This window comes from Leuresthes tenuis, unplaced genomic scaffold (genome assembly GCF_036924035.1).
Source record: "Leuresthes tenuis unplaced genomic scaffold, fLeuTen1.0.hap1 SCAF_18, whole genome shotgun sequence".
Lineage (NCBI taxonomy): Eukaryota > Metazoa > Chordata > Actinopteri > Atheriniformes > Atherinopsidae > Leuresthes > Leuresthes tenuis.
The window spans coordinates 23,615,726-23,629,531 of NW_027325372.1; the positions used below are offsets into that span (position 1 = coordinate 23,615,726).

Consider the following 13,806-nt stretch of genomic DNA (forward strand, 5'->3'; position numbering starts at 1 on the left):
TCAGATACAAACTGCTAACACAACTTTCACATACCACTTTTTTAGCTGAAAACATAATTTTTTTGTCTGTTTATGTTCACAATGTTGATTAATTCACTGTCTATAGGCCAATGTTAGCTTGTAACTAGACAGTATGAGGAAACTGGCAGAGGAACAGGGCTTTAACCACCGTATGTCTCTGCCCTCTTATGAATTTTCTAATTGTTTAACGTTACATTTGACTCTCTTATTTGACAATAGATGCTGATTCTCCAGTGGTAAACAGACACACATTTTATTGGTCATCAGGGAAATACAGAATAGAACAGTCCTCATCATATGGAAATTAAAAAAACAAGCCTACAGAGCAGATACTCTTCGTGATAGTTCAATAACTGCAACACTTTTTAATATCACAAAGAAACACTGATCAGAAAACAATAATCAGCTTCTTATCACTGTGATCATGTAGTTTCAGCTTCAGCAATCAGTGAGATTATCAACCTGTACAAAAAAGCGTTAGTGGCTCAAAATGTCTGGGACACAGTGAAGGTTTAAGAAAAGTCTCATTGGGTGTGCTCAGAGTTGAGAAAACACGATGAACGCAAAGGCGCCATCTTTCAACAGAATGGGCTGGCTTTATATAATCCAGTGTGATTTATAGTGACGCTCAGAACAGCGACCAGGCAACTGAGTCCATGATCACATCAGCCACTTGTCCTTCTCCTTGTTGAAGTTCTCAGCCCACTGTCGCGTAAGCTCCAAATAGTGGTCTGGTTGGTTAGGTTGATAGTCTAGATATAGACGTGTCACTGTTTTCCTGGGCAAGGCCCTTTCTATCTGTGTACCTTCATGCCATTGGTTGAAGGACGTAATGGTGACAATTTCTGGTCTGACAGACAGACCTGCCTGCAGGGAGGTCTCATAGTAACGTCCGTTGACGCGGTTTCTGGTGTTATGGTTGTTCCATGGTCGCACAGCAGTGTCTACGTACCCTGGACCAACGCTGGGGATAAACAGAAGATTGTTTGCATCACAGAAAGCCTTGATGGCTTTCCAGTTCTGGTGAGATGAGCCAAAGGAAAAACCATTGGAGGCAAAGTAGGTATACATGCCATCAAAGCCGCTAGCTACAATGTCATGTTTGTGGCGCTCCTCAACAATGAGGGCGACAAAAACCCCGTCATAAGGTGTGCTTCGGATACTCCTGGAGCCTTTAGCTGTCAGGAGCTCTGCCCAGGCCTCAGGTGGTGTCAGGTAGGAGTCATAGACATAAAAGAGAGGAAGGACTCGCCCTGTGCTTGTCCTAAATCTGTAGAAGGCGCCATGTTCTCCATACCTGAGGAAAGATGAGGGAAAGCAAAGGCATCAGGTACCCACACTGAAAGCATTTGATGTCAGTATACCATCCATGAAATGCGAAGCTACTAATCAAAAGAACAATGTGCAGATTATTCTTGATATCAGAAGTTGACTGTTTTTATAAGTGGGTGCTGCAGTGTGCATTGTTGCCTGCCACCACATGGGATGCTAGAATTGGAACAAATCTTGCACATACTCAAGTTAATTTTCTTCTGTCAAACTAATAGCTTTCATTTACTCCAAAAATACAAATGCAAATCAGAGAAAGGTGGGAGTATGGAAAATAATAATAAATAAAGGCAGCAATTCCTATATTTACTTTGACCTATTTCCTTGCAGACAGTATTAACCTATATATATTTTTTCTCATAATCTTAATTTAATTTGTGTTGATATGATGAGAATTTAGAGCTAGCAGTGATGCAAGGATTATCACCTTTTAAAACAGGGATAATAATGGTGATATGGTACAGAAACAGTATCAACAAAAGACTCTGAGTCTCTGAGGAGCAACGATGGGCAGAGGATGTCCAGTTTGTCTACAAAAGTATAACAAAAACATTAAAAAGGTTTAAAGCAATGCACCTCAACGAAAGATTAGAAGGGATTTGCATATTTTTTGCTTTTAAATTGTAGAATCTAATTAAACCATTCCAGGCATTTAAGCATTTTTAGTGCTTAAATGACAAGGGAGCAAGGTGGAAGTCCGTGTGACTTGCCAAGGTCACAAATTAATTGAGAAATAATAATACACAGAGTGAAGGGTTTTTATTGCTATTATGAGTAAGAACAACAAACTGAAAGTCAGAAACCATTTTTCTATACCGACAGTCCGTTAATCGGGTAGCGGGTGGGCTGGAGCCTATCCCAGCAGTCATCGGGCGAAAGGCGGGGTACACCCTGGACAGGTCGCCAGTCCATCACAGGGCCACATAGAGACAAACGAGACAAACAACCATGCACGCTCACACTCACTCCTATGGACAATTTGGAGTCACCAATTAACCTGACATGCGTGTTTTTGGATGGTGGGAGGAAGCCGGAGAACCCGGAGAGAACCCACGCATACACGGGGAGAACATGCAAACTCGAACCTGGTACCCTCTTGCTGTGAGGTGATGGTGCTAACCACTACACCACCGTGCAGCCCCAAGTCAGAAACCATCATCAATTTTTTACTTTTATTAAAAATATTTTAATGTCTGATCCAGTCTGACTAAACATACAATAAATGCAGTAATGGCTACTTTTGTTCACGCTGGGAATGACAGGAACATGCTGGTGACCTCTGTTTGCATTTGTTTTGCCACATCCATCGGAATGATTTCTCCCTGTTAATGCAATTGTTTGTTCAATTATAACCACACTAGTGTTGCAAATGTAAAGAAGCTTAATACCATTGGCATCACACTGAATGCAGAGCTCCTTTTCTGACAATCAAGTTGTCTTTAATGTTATACAGTTGCTCAGCACAGTGACATAGTCAAAACACTGGCAGCAGTAAAGTCCAGAGATCAAACTTAACTGACAGCACTCAAAGCCCGGGCTTTGATTTCGCTCTCTTCTTACGTCATTACAAACATGACATGAGTCTGAGAATCACAGAGACTCTTTATTCTAGTCTTTAGTCAATGCATAAAATTCTTTGCTTCTGCTTTTATAGGATCGCTTATGAATATCATATTAGATTAGAAAAGAAACTTTATCTAATTTGCCACACAACCTTTTGTCGCACTGTTTAAGCTAACATATAATATACAATCCTTAAGTCACAAAGAAAAACTTTTTATAATGAAACTTTAGATGAGAGGGTTCTGTTAAATCTCACACACATTGAGCTCAAAGCAAAAACAAAAAAAACTCCCTCTGATTCATTACAGCATGATCACTGGGGAAACATCTATATTTAACTAGCTAATACTCATCTAGCCTTTTCAGGCTTCATGTTTCAGCAGATTTTTAGCCCTTTAATGTCAGCAGCTAATGATGAGGACAGCAGAGCTCGACCCATTCAGGCAGTGAAAAGAAACAAATCTAATCCTGACGTAAGCGGACACATAAAAAAATCTTCTTACTTGTCAATAATATATTTGATGTTGTCATGCATGGTCTGGTCCGTTCGTCCCTTGTATGGCTGTATATGAAAGGCCACCTGTGCAGAGACATGTGAATAAACATATTAATTAAAAGCATCAAGTGAATATGTAAAAACCTTGAAAACATGGGATTATCCTGTAAATTCTGATAATTATTTTGTGTGTTATATTTAATTTCTATCAAGTCTGACAGCAGTCTGTGGACTTTAACAATCATTTGTTCATTTCATTTCTGAACCACAGCATTGATTGCGCTGTCATTTAGTCTTCTCTCTTGTTAATGGTTTACACTGAATGCTTAATTTTGAGTGAATCCTTTTAATTTAAATTAATCAATATTGTGACAGCATCACAGATAATCCCAACAAGTTATGTCACTGTTTTATAGAGCCCAGTCTCACCAGAAAACATGTAATTGGAACCTTTGTTCACATCAATCTATGGTTATCTTAGACTTCTGTTTGGTGTAAGGCAGTGTCCATGTATTGTGACAGGAACTGCAACGCATGAATAGTAAAATGTGCAGCTCTTAATATATCTCTTAACCCTAACTCATAATTGTAACCATTTGCTAATGAGAGCTAAGTAGAAAAGTGAAAAGGCTGTAAAAGACATCGTATGGGATGGGTCTCGAACTCAGCTCTTCGGACCCATCATCATCAGACCAAGACCTCCTGCCCCTCCCCTTATCTCTTTGTGTCTGTGGTCAATGCAGCAGTGTTGAACATGTACATCGTCATGTCATGTAGCAAGATGTCAAACTAACATTACAAACCAACATTGAACCAAAATTAACTAGCATTAGAAATAGTTAGCAACATTTGTGGGTCAGCCATTTTTTGTCACGTTTTAAAAATGCCCAGAGAGTTAATCATTTTCCTCAGACATCTCAACTGTGAAGTGTCAATTCTTTTTCTGCCTGATATGTAGGATTTGAGAAAATATTAGTAAAGGAACCATGTTTGAAACTCTGAAATGCTCCTATTTTTAAAATGTTGGAACTCTGGCAATAGCAATGGGGCCACCATGTCTCTATTTCAATGTTGTGCTGAGAGATGTTAATAATTACGTGTTCTCAACCAAAAACAGCAAACTTGTGCTGTCCATCACCTCAGATTTTGCCTATACTTATATTGCTGCCATCTGTTTATGTGACATGTAACTGCGTGATATTATTAGTGTTCAAAATGCATGATCAGCTGGCTCTATCCAAAAATAAATCCTCTACATAGAAAACACTATATAATTGGTGAGTCAGTGAGTAAAAGAATTTACTATCTGAACACAGCCTTGGACTGCCACAAAAAAGGCAAGTGGTGGTACAGAGGGAAATTAGACCCCACCTACAAAATGCATTCCTTCAGGAACACTCAGAAACCATAACAAAGCCACTCTGCAGTAATGTCCTGTCTTTGAGCCTTCAGAGGTAGATGTTTTTGAAGTAACAGTGTATCATAGTGTCTTCAGCCAGCCCACAATTTACTTCAACGTAACAGAAATGATTTGCAGCTGCAGCAGAGTTAGATACACTTTATAGTTCAAGAGGACTTGCTAGAACATAGATATAAGCCAACACTGACCGCAAAAATTAGTAACGTGTGACCCATATGTAATCAAACAAAACAGCTCCAAAACTACAGGAACCCACATTTAGCTTAAGCTAAGAGATTCTGGAGGTTGGAGATCAGCAAGAGGAGGAGAAAACCAGCGCAACAGATGCTTACCATTCAAACATGCATATGTAGTATTGTCACTACATTCAGATGACGCTGTAGGGTATATCCACTCCACTGACCCAACTGTCTCTGAAACCCTTTTTTCAGCTGCTTCACAATAATAATCCAAACTTGAACGCATACCTGCACAAACTAGCCTTGTTCTCGAATAACATTCGGTTGCTAGTCTGTGTAGCTCTCGATTTTGTTCGTCATTTATACAATTATATGTAATTTTTAGTTTTTATCTAAACTTTTTAGTGATATTTAGTGATCTGTTTTTTTTTTTTCGTGACCGGAGTACGAGCGGCAAGCGGAAAGGCGGGGGTATTATCCAGTTTTTAAAATCAGGGATGGGTTAACACCCGCAATGTGACCGTTAAGGAGAGGGTATGTTGTCAGTTGGTTTCTGTGCGTTCTATACGCCCAGAGAGTTCCCATATACAGTCGTCACCGAGGGCAGCACATACAATGGCATGTGACATCCATGGCGCCGTTGCTAGGACACAGACCCTGCATCCTGAGGCATTCATTGCAATCACAGGGGATTTCAACCACGTCTCTATATCCTCCTGCCTGACTGTCCAAAACATGGAGAAGGGACATTAGATCTGTTCAATGCTAACGTAAAGGAGGCTTACAGGGCAGTGTCTTTTCCACCACTGGGTAGATCTGATCACAGCATGGTCTATCTACAACCCACATACAGACCTTATGTACAAAGACTTCCTGTTACTACCAGATCTTTCAGGAAGTGGTCACCAGAGGCGAGTGGTGCATTGAGAGACTGCTTTGATGTCACAGACTGGGCTGTACTGCTGGAGGAAGAATAAATGGACATTGACATGGACAGGAGGGTCAGCACCATCACTGAATACATTGACTTCTGTAGGGACAATGTGATTCTAGTGAGGACTGTAAGGTGCTATCCAAATAATAAACCATGGGTCACCAGTGACATCAAAGACCTCCTGAACCAGAAAAAGAGGGCGTTCTAGAATGGGGATGGAGAAAGGCAGAGGAATGTACAACAGGAGCTTAAAAACACACTACGTCGAGCTAAGGTGGAATACAAGAAAAAGGTAGAGAGACAGCTGGAGAACAATAACACCAAGGAGGTGTGGAGGGGTAGGAAGACCATCACTGGATACAGACTGAAAAACTCTCAGTTATAAGCAATATAAGCACCATTGCCTATTATCATTATTATTATAATTAGTAGTAGTAGTACTAGTATTATTATTATTAGTATTATTATTGTTGTTGTCTAATATTCAGTCATTGGAAATATTTATAATTGTTTATGATTTTTTGAGCTACTTGACAAATTTGGATTTCCCCAACTGGGGGATGAATAAAGTATTTTTCTATTCTATTCTATTCTATTCTATTCTATTCTATTCTATTCTATTCTAATCTATTCTATTCTCATAGAGAACAGTGTGTTGCATTATCAGTCTGTGGAAGGTGATGTTGACAGAGCCAATACTTTCAACCAATATTACAACAGGTTTGATAGTGTGGCTTTTTCCACCTCTGCTGCTGCTCCCTCCATCCCCACCACTACAGCTGCTACCTCTATATTGCTTCCACTGCCAAGCTGTATTTCCACCTCAATGGCAACTCGCATCGCCAAGCCTCCTCCTCCACCTGACTGCACCTCCACCTCTGCAGCAACTCTCACCAGCAGGCTTCTTCTGTCCAGCTGTACCTCCACCTCTTCGGCAGCTTCCACTACCAGGTCTCATGAGCCAAGCTACACCTCCATCTCTGCAGCAGCTTCCACCACCAGGCATCCTGAATCCAGCCACACCTCCACCTCTGCAGCAGCTTCCACCACCAGGCATCCTGAATCCAGCCACACCTCCACCTCTGCAGCAGCTTCCACCACTAGGCCTCCTGAGCCAAGCTGCACATCCACCTCTGCGGCAGCTTCCACCGCCAGGCCTCCTGAGCACAGCTGCACCTCTACATCTGTGGCTGCTCCCACTGCCTGGCCTCCTCTGTCCAGCTGCACCCCTACCCCCATCTCCATAACTGATCGCAACATCACTCCCTCCGCTGCAACCTCTGTGTCTAACTATAGAGGAGGTTGGAGCTGAGCTCAGGAGACTTCAGTCAGGGAGGGCTGCAGGCCCAGACGGAGTCTGTCCAAGGCTTCTGAGGGACTGTGCTGGTCAACTAGCAGTCCCTCATCATAGGCTCTTCAATATGAGCCTTCAGATGGAAAAAGTCCCGGTGCTGTGGAAAACTTCTTGTCTCATACCGGTGCCCAAATTAGGGCATTCAGTCAAGCTGAATGACTACAGACCGGTGGCTTTGACATCTCATATTATGAAGACCTTGGAGAGACTCCTGGATCTGCTTGGTTCATATGTGAGAATCATGTTCTTTGACTTCTCCAGTGCCTTTAACACCATACGACCTCCCATACTAAAAGATACGTTTCTAGGTATGGGTGTGGCCCCCTCCCTGACATCATGGATTATATCTAACTGCCAGACCACAGTATGTCAGGATGTGGAGATGTGGTTTGTGGAACACTGGAATGGAATATTGGGGTTCCGTAGGGTACTGTTTTGGCTCCTTTTCTTTTTACCCTGTACACATTGGACTTCAGGTACAACACAGAGTCCTGCCACATACAGAAGTATTCTGATGATATGGCTGTTGTGGCATGTGTGCGCGGTGGACATGAGAAGGAATACAGGGACCTTGTGGGGTCCTTCAATGGCTGGACCAAAAATAACTGTTTTCTCCTGAACACTACCAAGACCAAAGAGCTGGTGGTGGACTTCAGGATATCTAAAACTCCATACCAGTCAATCTGCATTGATGGACGGCAGATGGAGACTGTTCAGACCTGCAAATACCTGGGGGTGGTACTTTATAATAAACTGGAGTGGTCTGCCAACATAGAAGCAGTGTACAGGAGGAGCCAGAGCTGTGTCTTCTTCCTGAGACGGCTCAGGTCCTTCAATGTCTGTAGTGACATGATGTGCATGTTTTATCACGACATTGAGAGTGTACTGTTCTATGCTGTTGTCTGCTGGAAGAGTTGCACTACAGACAAAAACTGTAGGCGCCTGGACAATCTGGTGAAAAAGGCCAGTTCTGTAGTAGGCATAAGGCTAGACCCTCTCAGTGGAGGTGGAGCAACGGATGAGGAGGACATTATATTATGTTTTTGAGAATAATAAACATCCTCTCCACGGCATCCTGGCAGGACAGAAGAGCAGCTGCAGTGAGAGGCTCATCTCAATGTGCTGCAGGACTGAGAGGTTCAGGAGGTCCTTTGGCCCCATAAGGCTTTTTAACAGTGACTGCTGACATGTTCTTCTCAAATTTATTTATTTAGTCATTGCCTATTATCATTATTATTATAATTAGTAGTAGTAGTACTAGTATTATTATTATTAGTATTATTATTGTTGTTGTCTAATATTCAGTCATTGGAAATATTTATAATTGTTTATGATTTTTTGAGCTACTTGACAAATTTGGATTTCCCCAACTGGGGGATGAATAAAGTATTTTTCTATTCTATTCTATTCTATTCTATTCTATTCTCATAGAGAACAGTGTGTTGCATTATCTGATAGGACCTGACATCTGAGTGATAGATGCTTTCTGTCATCCTGAAACAACGACAGTGGGCTTGTTTGCTTCAGTCACAAAGACTCGAAAAGATCCACTGCAGTTTAATGTCAAACAGTAAAGTATTGATGGAGCTGCCGAGCTGCAAACAGTGAACACTCAACGCCCACTCCATATTTCAAAAGAGCCTGCAAGGTCTTCATAAACAGTTTCTATGGCAACACATTAGTGTTTGGTGCCCCTGCTCAAGCTTGTCAGCATTCTCGACTGGTTGGAAATCATGAAAGGCCAGCGAGGTAAGATGCTGTTCAATCTGTTCCTGTTTGGTTGAATAAACCGGGATGAGAAGTGCTTTGTTTACTGAGATCCCCTCGTGTAGTGTGATGCTGAATGACTTGCATATTTACACTCGAAACCTCAGGTGTATCTATGCTGCAGAAGCAAACAAGCCTCCTGAACTGCTCTCACCAATGTTTGGCCTCTCCTCTGATGACGACAGACACTAAATTGAAAATTGTTGTGTGCTATATTATTTGCAACTTACAGTTTCTGCAGGGCCACTTTTCCCCTTTACATCTTGAGCAGAAAGAATGTGTAACTGGATGTATTAAGAAACATTGGGCTGCATGCAATGTGCTTTATATAAGTTCTGCTTTCCATTAAAAGAAAAGATAATCTAGTAATGGCTATATCCAATTTCCTGCATATTTGTGCACTGGTGCAGATAGTTTTTACTGTAATGTATAGAAATGTAGAGCTCCCACACACAGAAGGACAATATCCATGCGCTTAAGAGTGGGACTGAGAATTAATGAAAACAGTGATACTGTGTTGTGGTTTAGCAAGCGTGAATCACAACATAAAACAGCAAAACTCATTGAATGAATGAATGAATATATGAATATGGAGGGAATTCTCTTGAAAAAAACTGAACCTGCATTTTCATTGCATGGGGATGTGGGAAAAACCAGGCAAATTATCCAGAAATATTCTGAAAATGTCCCAGTTGTTCTGGGAACCTGCACTCACAATGATTGAAGATACAATGGGGTATGCAAGACCCAAATAATGCAATGAAAAAAATGGTTATATCCAGTGTGGACATATAAACTACATGATTTTGGCCTTGCAAACAGCTTTTCTCGATAATAATAGTATAATAGTGCTGTAATACCTATTCCATATGACACAGGATATACAAAATGTCTTCGTCTTTATGACATTTGACACACACACAGACTTCAGCTTGTATTTTGTCCGCAGCAGCGCTAGTGCACTGAAACACTGGAGCATTAGCCTTCAGGTCAGCTGTGAGATACACACTGTTGTGTAAGTCTGACTGAGACACACAGAGAGACCCAGTTCTCAGTCCAAGACTTCCATATAAGGAGTGCGAAAGTAGACCAAAGCAAAGCTCCTCTGACCCGTAAACGCTGAGTCTGGGCTCCGATTGTTTAGGGGCAGCCATTTCGAGCACCTTCAGCATCATACAGTTTAATGTTATCAAACCCCCTTCAGTGCTGAAGTAGGTATGACTTTGTTAGATCTAGTTGTGCAGTAAAGAGGTAAATCCGCCCGAGCACACTTGAAGTTTTTAAATACAACGGTTCTACAATGCAGGCCTGTGAGAGAGGGACACTTTCATCTCTCTGAAACATACACGCTGCTGTAAATGTGAGCTGTTCAGGTCAAAGAGTTCAAATCAAAGCTGCTACCAGGACCCAATGTCAAAGTTCCAATTGCCTGACTGTCAGTGACCTCAGTGGACCAGAATGCAACACAGAAAATTTGAGAAAATGAATACTGCCAATTAAAAAACAGAAGGTGCCTCAGATTCTAAAAGCTTTTATTATAACTCAGAGAAAAGGCTGTGGACAAATTTTGATATTACACATTATGGGGTTAGACTGGTCTCCATATGTTTAGTTCGGTGCAGGACTTTAACTTCTGACAAGTTAATCTACATAGCATGTACAATTCAGGCCAATGTTTTGTTAACAGTTCATTCATACAATAGACCATCAGAAAGGGAAAAACATACCGGTAGTCTCACCAGTTACCTTGATGCTGTGCCTTTGGGCGGCGTCCATGACAGCAGGAACCAGGTCCTCGTAGGGCTCCCCATGGTTGTCTGCTACCCCAGGAGGATACCATGACAACACCAGCACCCCTACAAAACCACAGCGTGAGGAGAAGGACAGGCGGGCATGAAGTTTGAGAATTTTGTTTAATTAGAGCTCTGTTAAACCAGGACTTTCTGTAAATGTTCCTCTTTTTAAATATTAATTTCATAATCAGTTGGTATTTGAATTTCTCTTGGGGTTGCTGTTTCGGCCTTTGACCCAGAAGTAAAACAAAATCCAGTACAAAGAACATGAAGTCAGTAACAAAAGAGACCAACTGCAAAAGAGAGTGTGCATCTCATTTGTTTAGGAAAAAAAAAAGTAAAGCTGATCACCTTACCCCTCAACTTTTTACCAGGGCTGTCATAATTACCATTAATTATGTTATCTCAATTATTTGAGATGATTAGGATTATGGTTAAAATGATCCCAATGATCTCAGTCAAATTACTGGAAACAGCTTAGTGAGACTAACACAAATGTAAAATTTCCACCATTTCACAGAGCTGACTGACTGAAAAATCTGTAGCCCATTTAAAGACATCACATCTCTTATTATTGCACCCCTGTCCTCAGCTGTGGACATGTCATGTCTACCATGCACAATTTTTGTGCAAAAATGAAGAAAAAAAGGATGATTAAATTGCAATTTTGAAAATGTGCAATTATCTGTCTGACAAATAACTATTAAACCATCATAATCTTGACAACCTAACATGGTATCAATTTGCAGCTAGCCAAATTATTTATAATTTGTTTTAGTCCTAACGTAACAGGTTAACTTAAGGTCAACTATGAACAAACTAAAAAGGGGCATATCACTACCTATCTGACATACCTTGGTCAATAAAACGTTTGTGATTTGTTTGTATGTAGGCACAAAGACAAGTAATTCAACAAGATGGCCCAGCCAAGCTACAACCATAGCTCAACTTAACAGTGCAAAGACACAGGGTCTGTTTTCCCTTTTTGAGCTTTTGTGCAAAGAGCAAAGCATGTTCTCAGCTCTTAATTATGTTTGTGTGTGGAATTTGTCCATTGTGGTAAATGTTTAACAATGTGCCTTTAGCTGCACTGACATTGTACCTGCTGCAATCTATGGATGGGGATAAAAAAAATTAGCGGTCACTATTTTTGTTAATGAAATTTGAGGTTTTAATAATCTTGGTTTAAAACAAACGAACTAATTGAAATCAGGTTAATTATTATCAATTTATATTGTTAAATGGGGACTTTTGTACCTCTGTGTTACTGTTTAAGGCAACATACACATACACTTAATTGTTATTAGAATTATCATCTAAAAATGGACAGCACTGTACCAGAGATATGGAGAGCTGGTGTTGCAGCAATGTTTACCTGCTGCAGCCGCTTCTATCTGGGACATGTGTGACTCCAGCACCTTCGGGTCCCTGGAACTATAGGGTCCCAGCTCAGGGTAGAAACTTGAGGCTATGTCCTCTGGAGGAGAGTGTCTCCCTTGAGCATGACTAGCTGCGATCTTTGGGTCCCAGTGCGGCACCAGCACGTGATCCCAGTGGATGTACTTGTTGTCCATGCTAGGAGAGCCATACCACAGGTAGTAGAAGATGTGTACGTCATAGAATATACTGTACTCTCGGTCAGATCTAGTGAAAACCACCTTAGTGTCGCTGCCGCCCATGTGGAACTGGCCTGGCGACACCACCACGTCTTTCGCATCCAGCCGCCTCCTCTCGGATCTCTCCCCGATGAAGTCTATCCCGGGCGCCAGGTCCGAAAAGCCATCGCTGGGTTTCAGCGTTCTGAGACCCATCATGGTCCCGAAGATGAAGAGAGTGAAAAGGAAGAGCGCGACGATAGCTTTCCTGCGCAGCCGACTCATAGTCGCTGTCCGTGGTGCTGCCGCAAGGAGAACAGCCGTTCCGGAGGCCGGCAGCGGAAGGACACTGGTTCTTCTTAATGCCACCTACCACCCATGAGCGCAGTCATCGTATTACAGCATGAACAGGCGTCGAGCAGGTAAACGAACGTTCAGCAGCTGCAGAGGCTGTTGCATAACGGAGCCTGTAAAAAAATAATGTCGTTTTACTTCCATAATCAGGACATGGGGACATTTTGCAATTCAGTAAATCTCCTCCTGCTTCTGTAATATCAGTGTACATGTATGTATATACGTATATATATATATATATATACATGTGTACGTATATACACATATACGTATATACTGACTCACACTCTTTGCTCTTCAAAAGTAATGCTACATTTTTCATTTATCCGGCAGCCGTTCCACCGAGTCTCCACTGAGAGCAGAGAGTATTGTGGGTACAGCCGAAGCCTCTGTCCAGCTCACACGAACCCAGTCCGGTTACCTTTGTATTTCGTACAATCGCTGTCTCCCTCTTCCCCATCGAGCTGCTGTAGCTGCTCCTTCTGTCAGGAACAGCATCCGTTCACAGAAATAGAAAAGAGCACAAACTAAAAACACCCAAACTAGAGGACAGAACAGTACATTTACTTCTGTGACGCAAGTAGGAGGGATGATTAAGCCCAACCGGAAAAAGAAGCAGGAGGTGGAGCTTAACGCCTGTCTGTGGGAACACCTCTTAAATATGTACATGTGCGCTGATGTGTAAGTTCTTTGTTCTAACACTCTTCACAGTTTGTAGCTTCAACCAGAGCTCACCTGAATACACCTTCTCATCGCGCCCCCGTCATCTGCTTTGATGGAGCCTTACTGTGAACGAAGACCACCCGATCAGTCTCGACTGAGAATAAACAGTTATCTCTTTGATCAAGATTCAAACTTCAACCTGCTTAATGGTCTCTTAAGCTTGCTGACTTGTGTACATAATCCTTGTAAAGTGTCCACATAACTGAAAGGTAAAAATAAGCTATTTGTGTTTAAACGTGGAGCAACATCATGGAAGTGTTTACTATTTTAACCCTTGT

At 41.7% G+C, this 13,806-nt stretch overlaps 1 protein-coding gene across 1 annotated transcript; it reads right to left on the reverse strand.

Moving 5' to 3' along the window:
- Window positions 1-272: 272 nt before the first annotated feature.
- Window positions 273-13,360, reverse strand: maneal (mannosidase endo-alpha like). The gene is made up of 5 exons (XM_072370955.1): window positions 13,227-13,360; window positions 12,232-12,918; window positions 10,810-10,919; window positions 3,417-3,493; window positions 273-1,318 (listed from the first exon to the last, which is right to left on the reverse strand). Exons 2-5 carry the CDS (start codon window positions 12,734-12,736, stop codon window positions 682-684), a joined length of 1,329 nt encoding a protein of 442 aa, XP_072227056.1. The 5' UTR covers window positions 12,737-12,918; window positions 13,227-13,360; the 3' UTR covers window positions 273-681.
- Window positions 13,361-13,806: the final 446 nt, after the last annotated feature.

What these genes read in the sequence shown, in the direction of transcription:
- maneal (XM_072370955.1), bottom strand. Translation starts at nt 12,736, where the DNA reads ATGAGTCGGCTGCGCAGGAAAGCTATCGTCGCGCTCTTCCTTTTCACT. An exon ending in GATAGAAGCGGCTGCAGCAG is followed by an intron (nt 10,920 to 12,231) that starts GTAAACATTGCT and finishes GTGGTTTTGTAG; the next exon opens with GGGTGCTGGTGTTGTCATGG. An exon ending in CCCAAAGGCACAGCATCAAG is followed by an intron (nt 3,494 to 10,809) that starts GTAACTGGTGAG and finishes GTCTCTGCACAG; the next exon opens with GTGGCCTTTCATATACAGCC.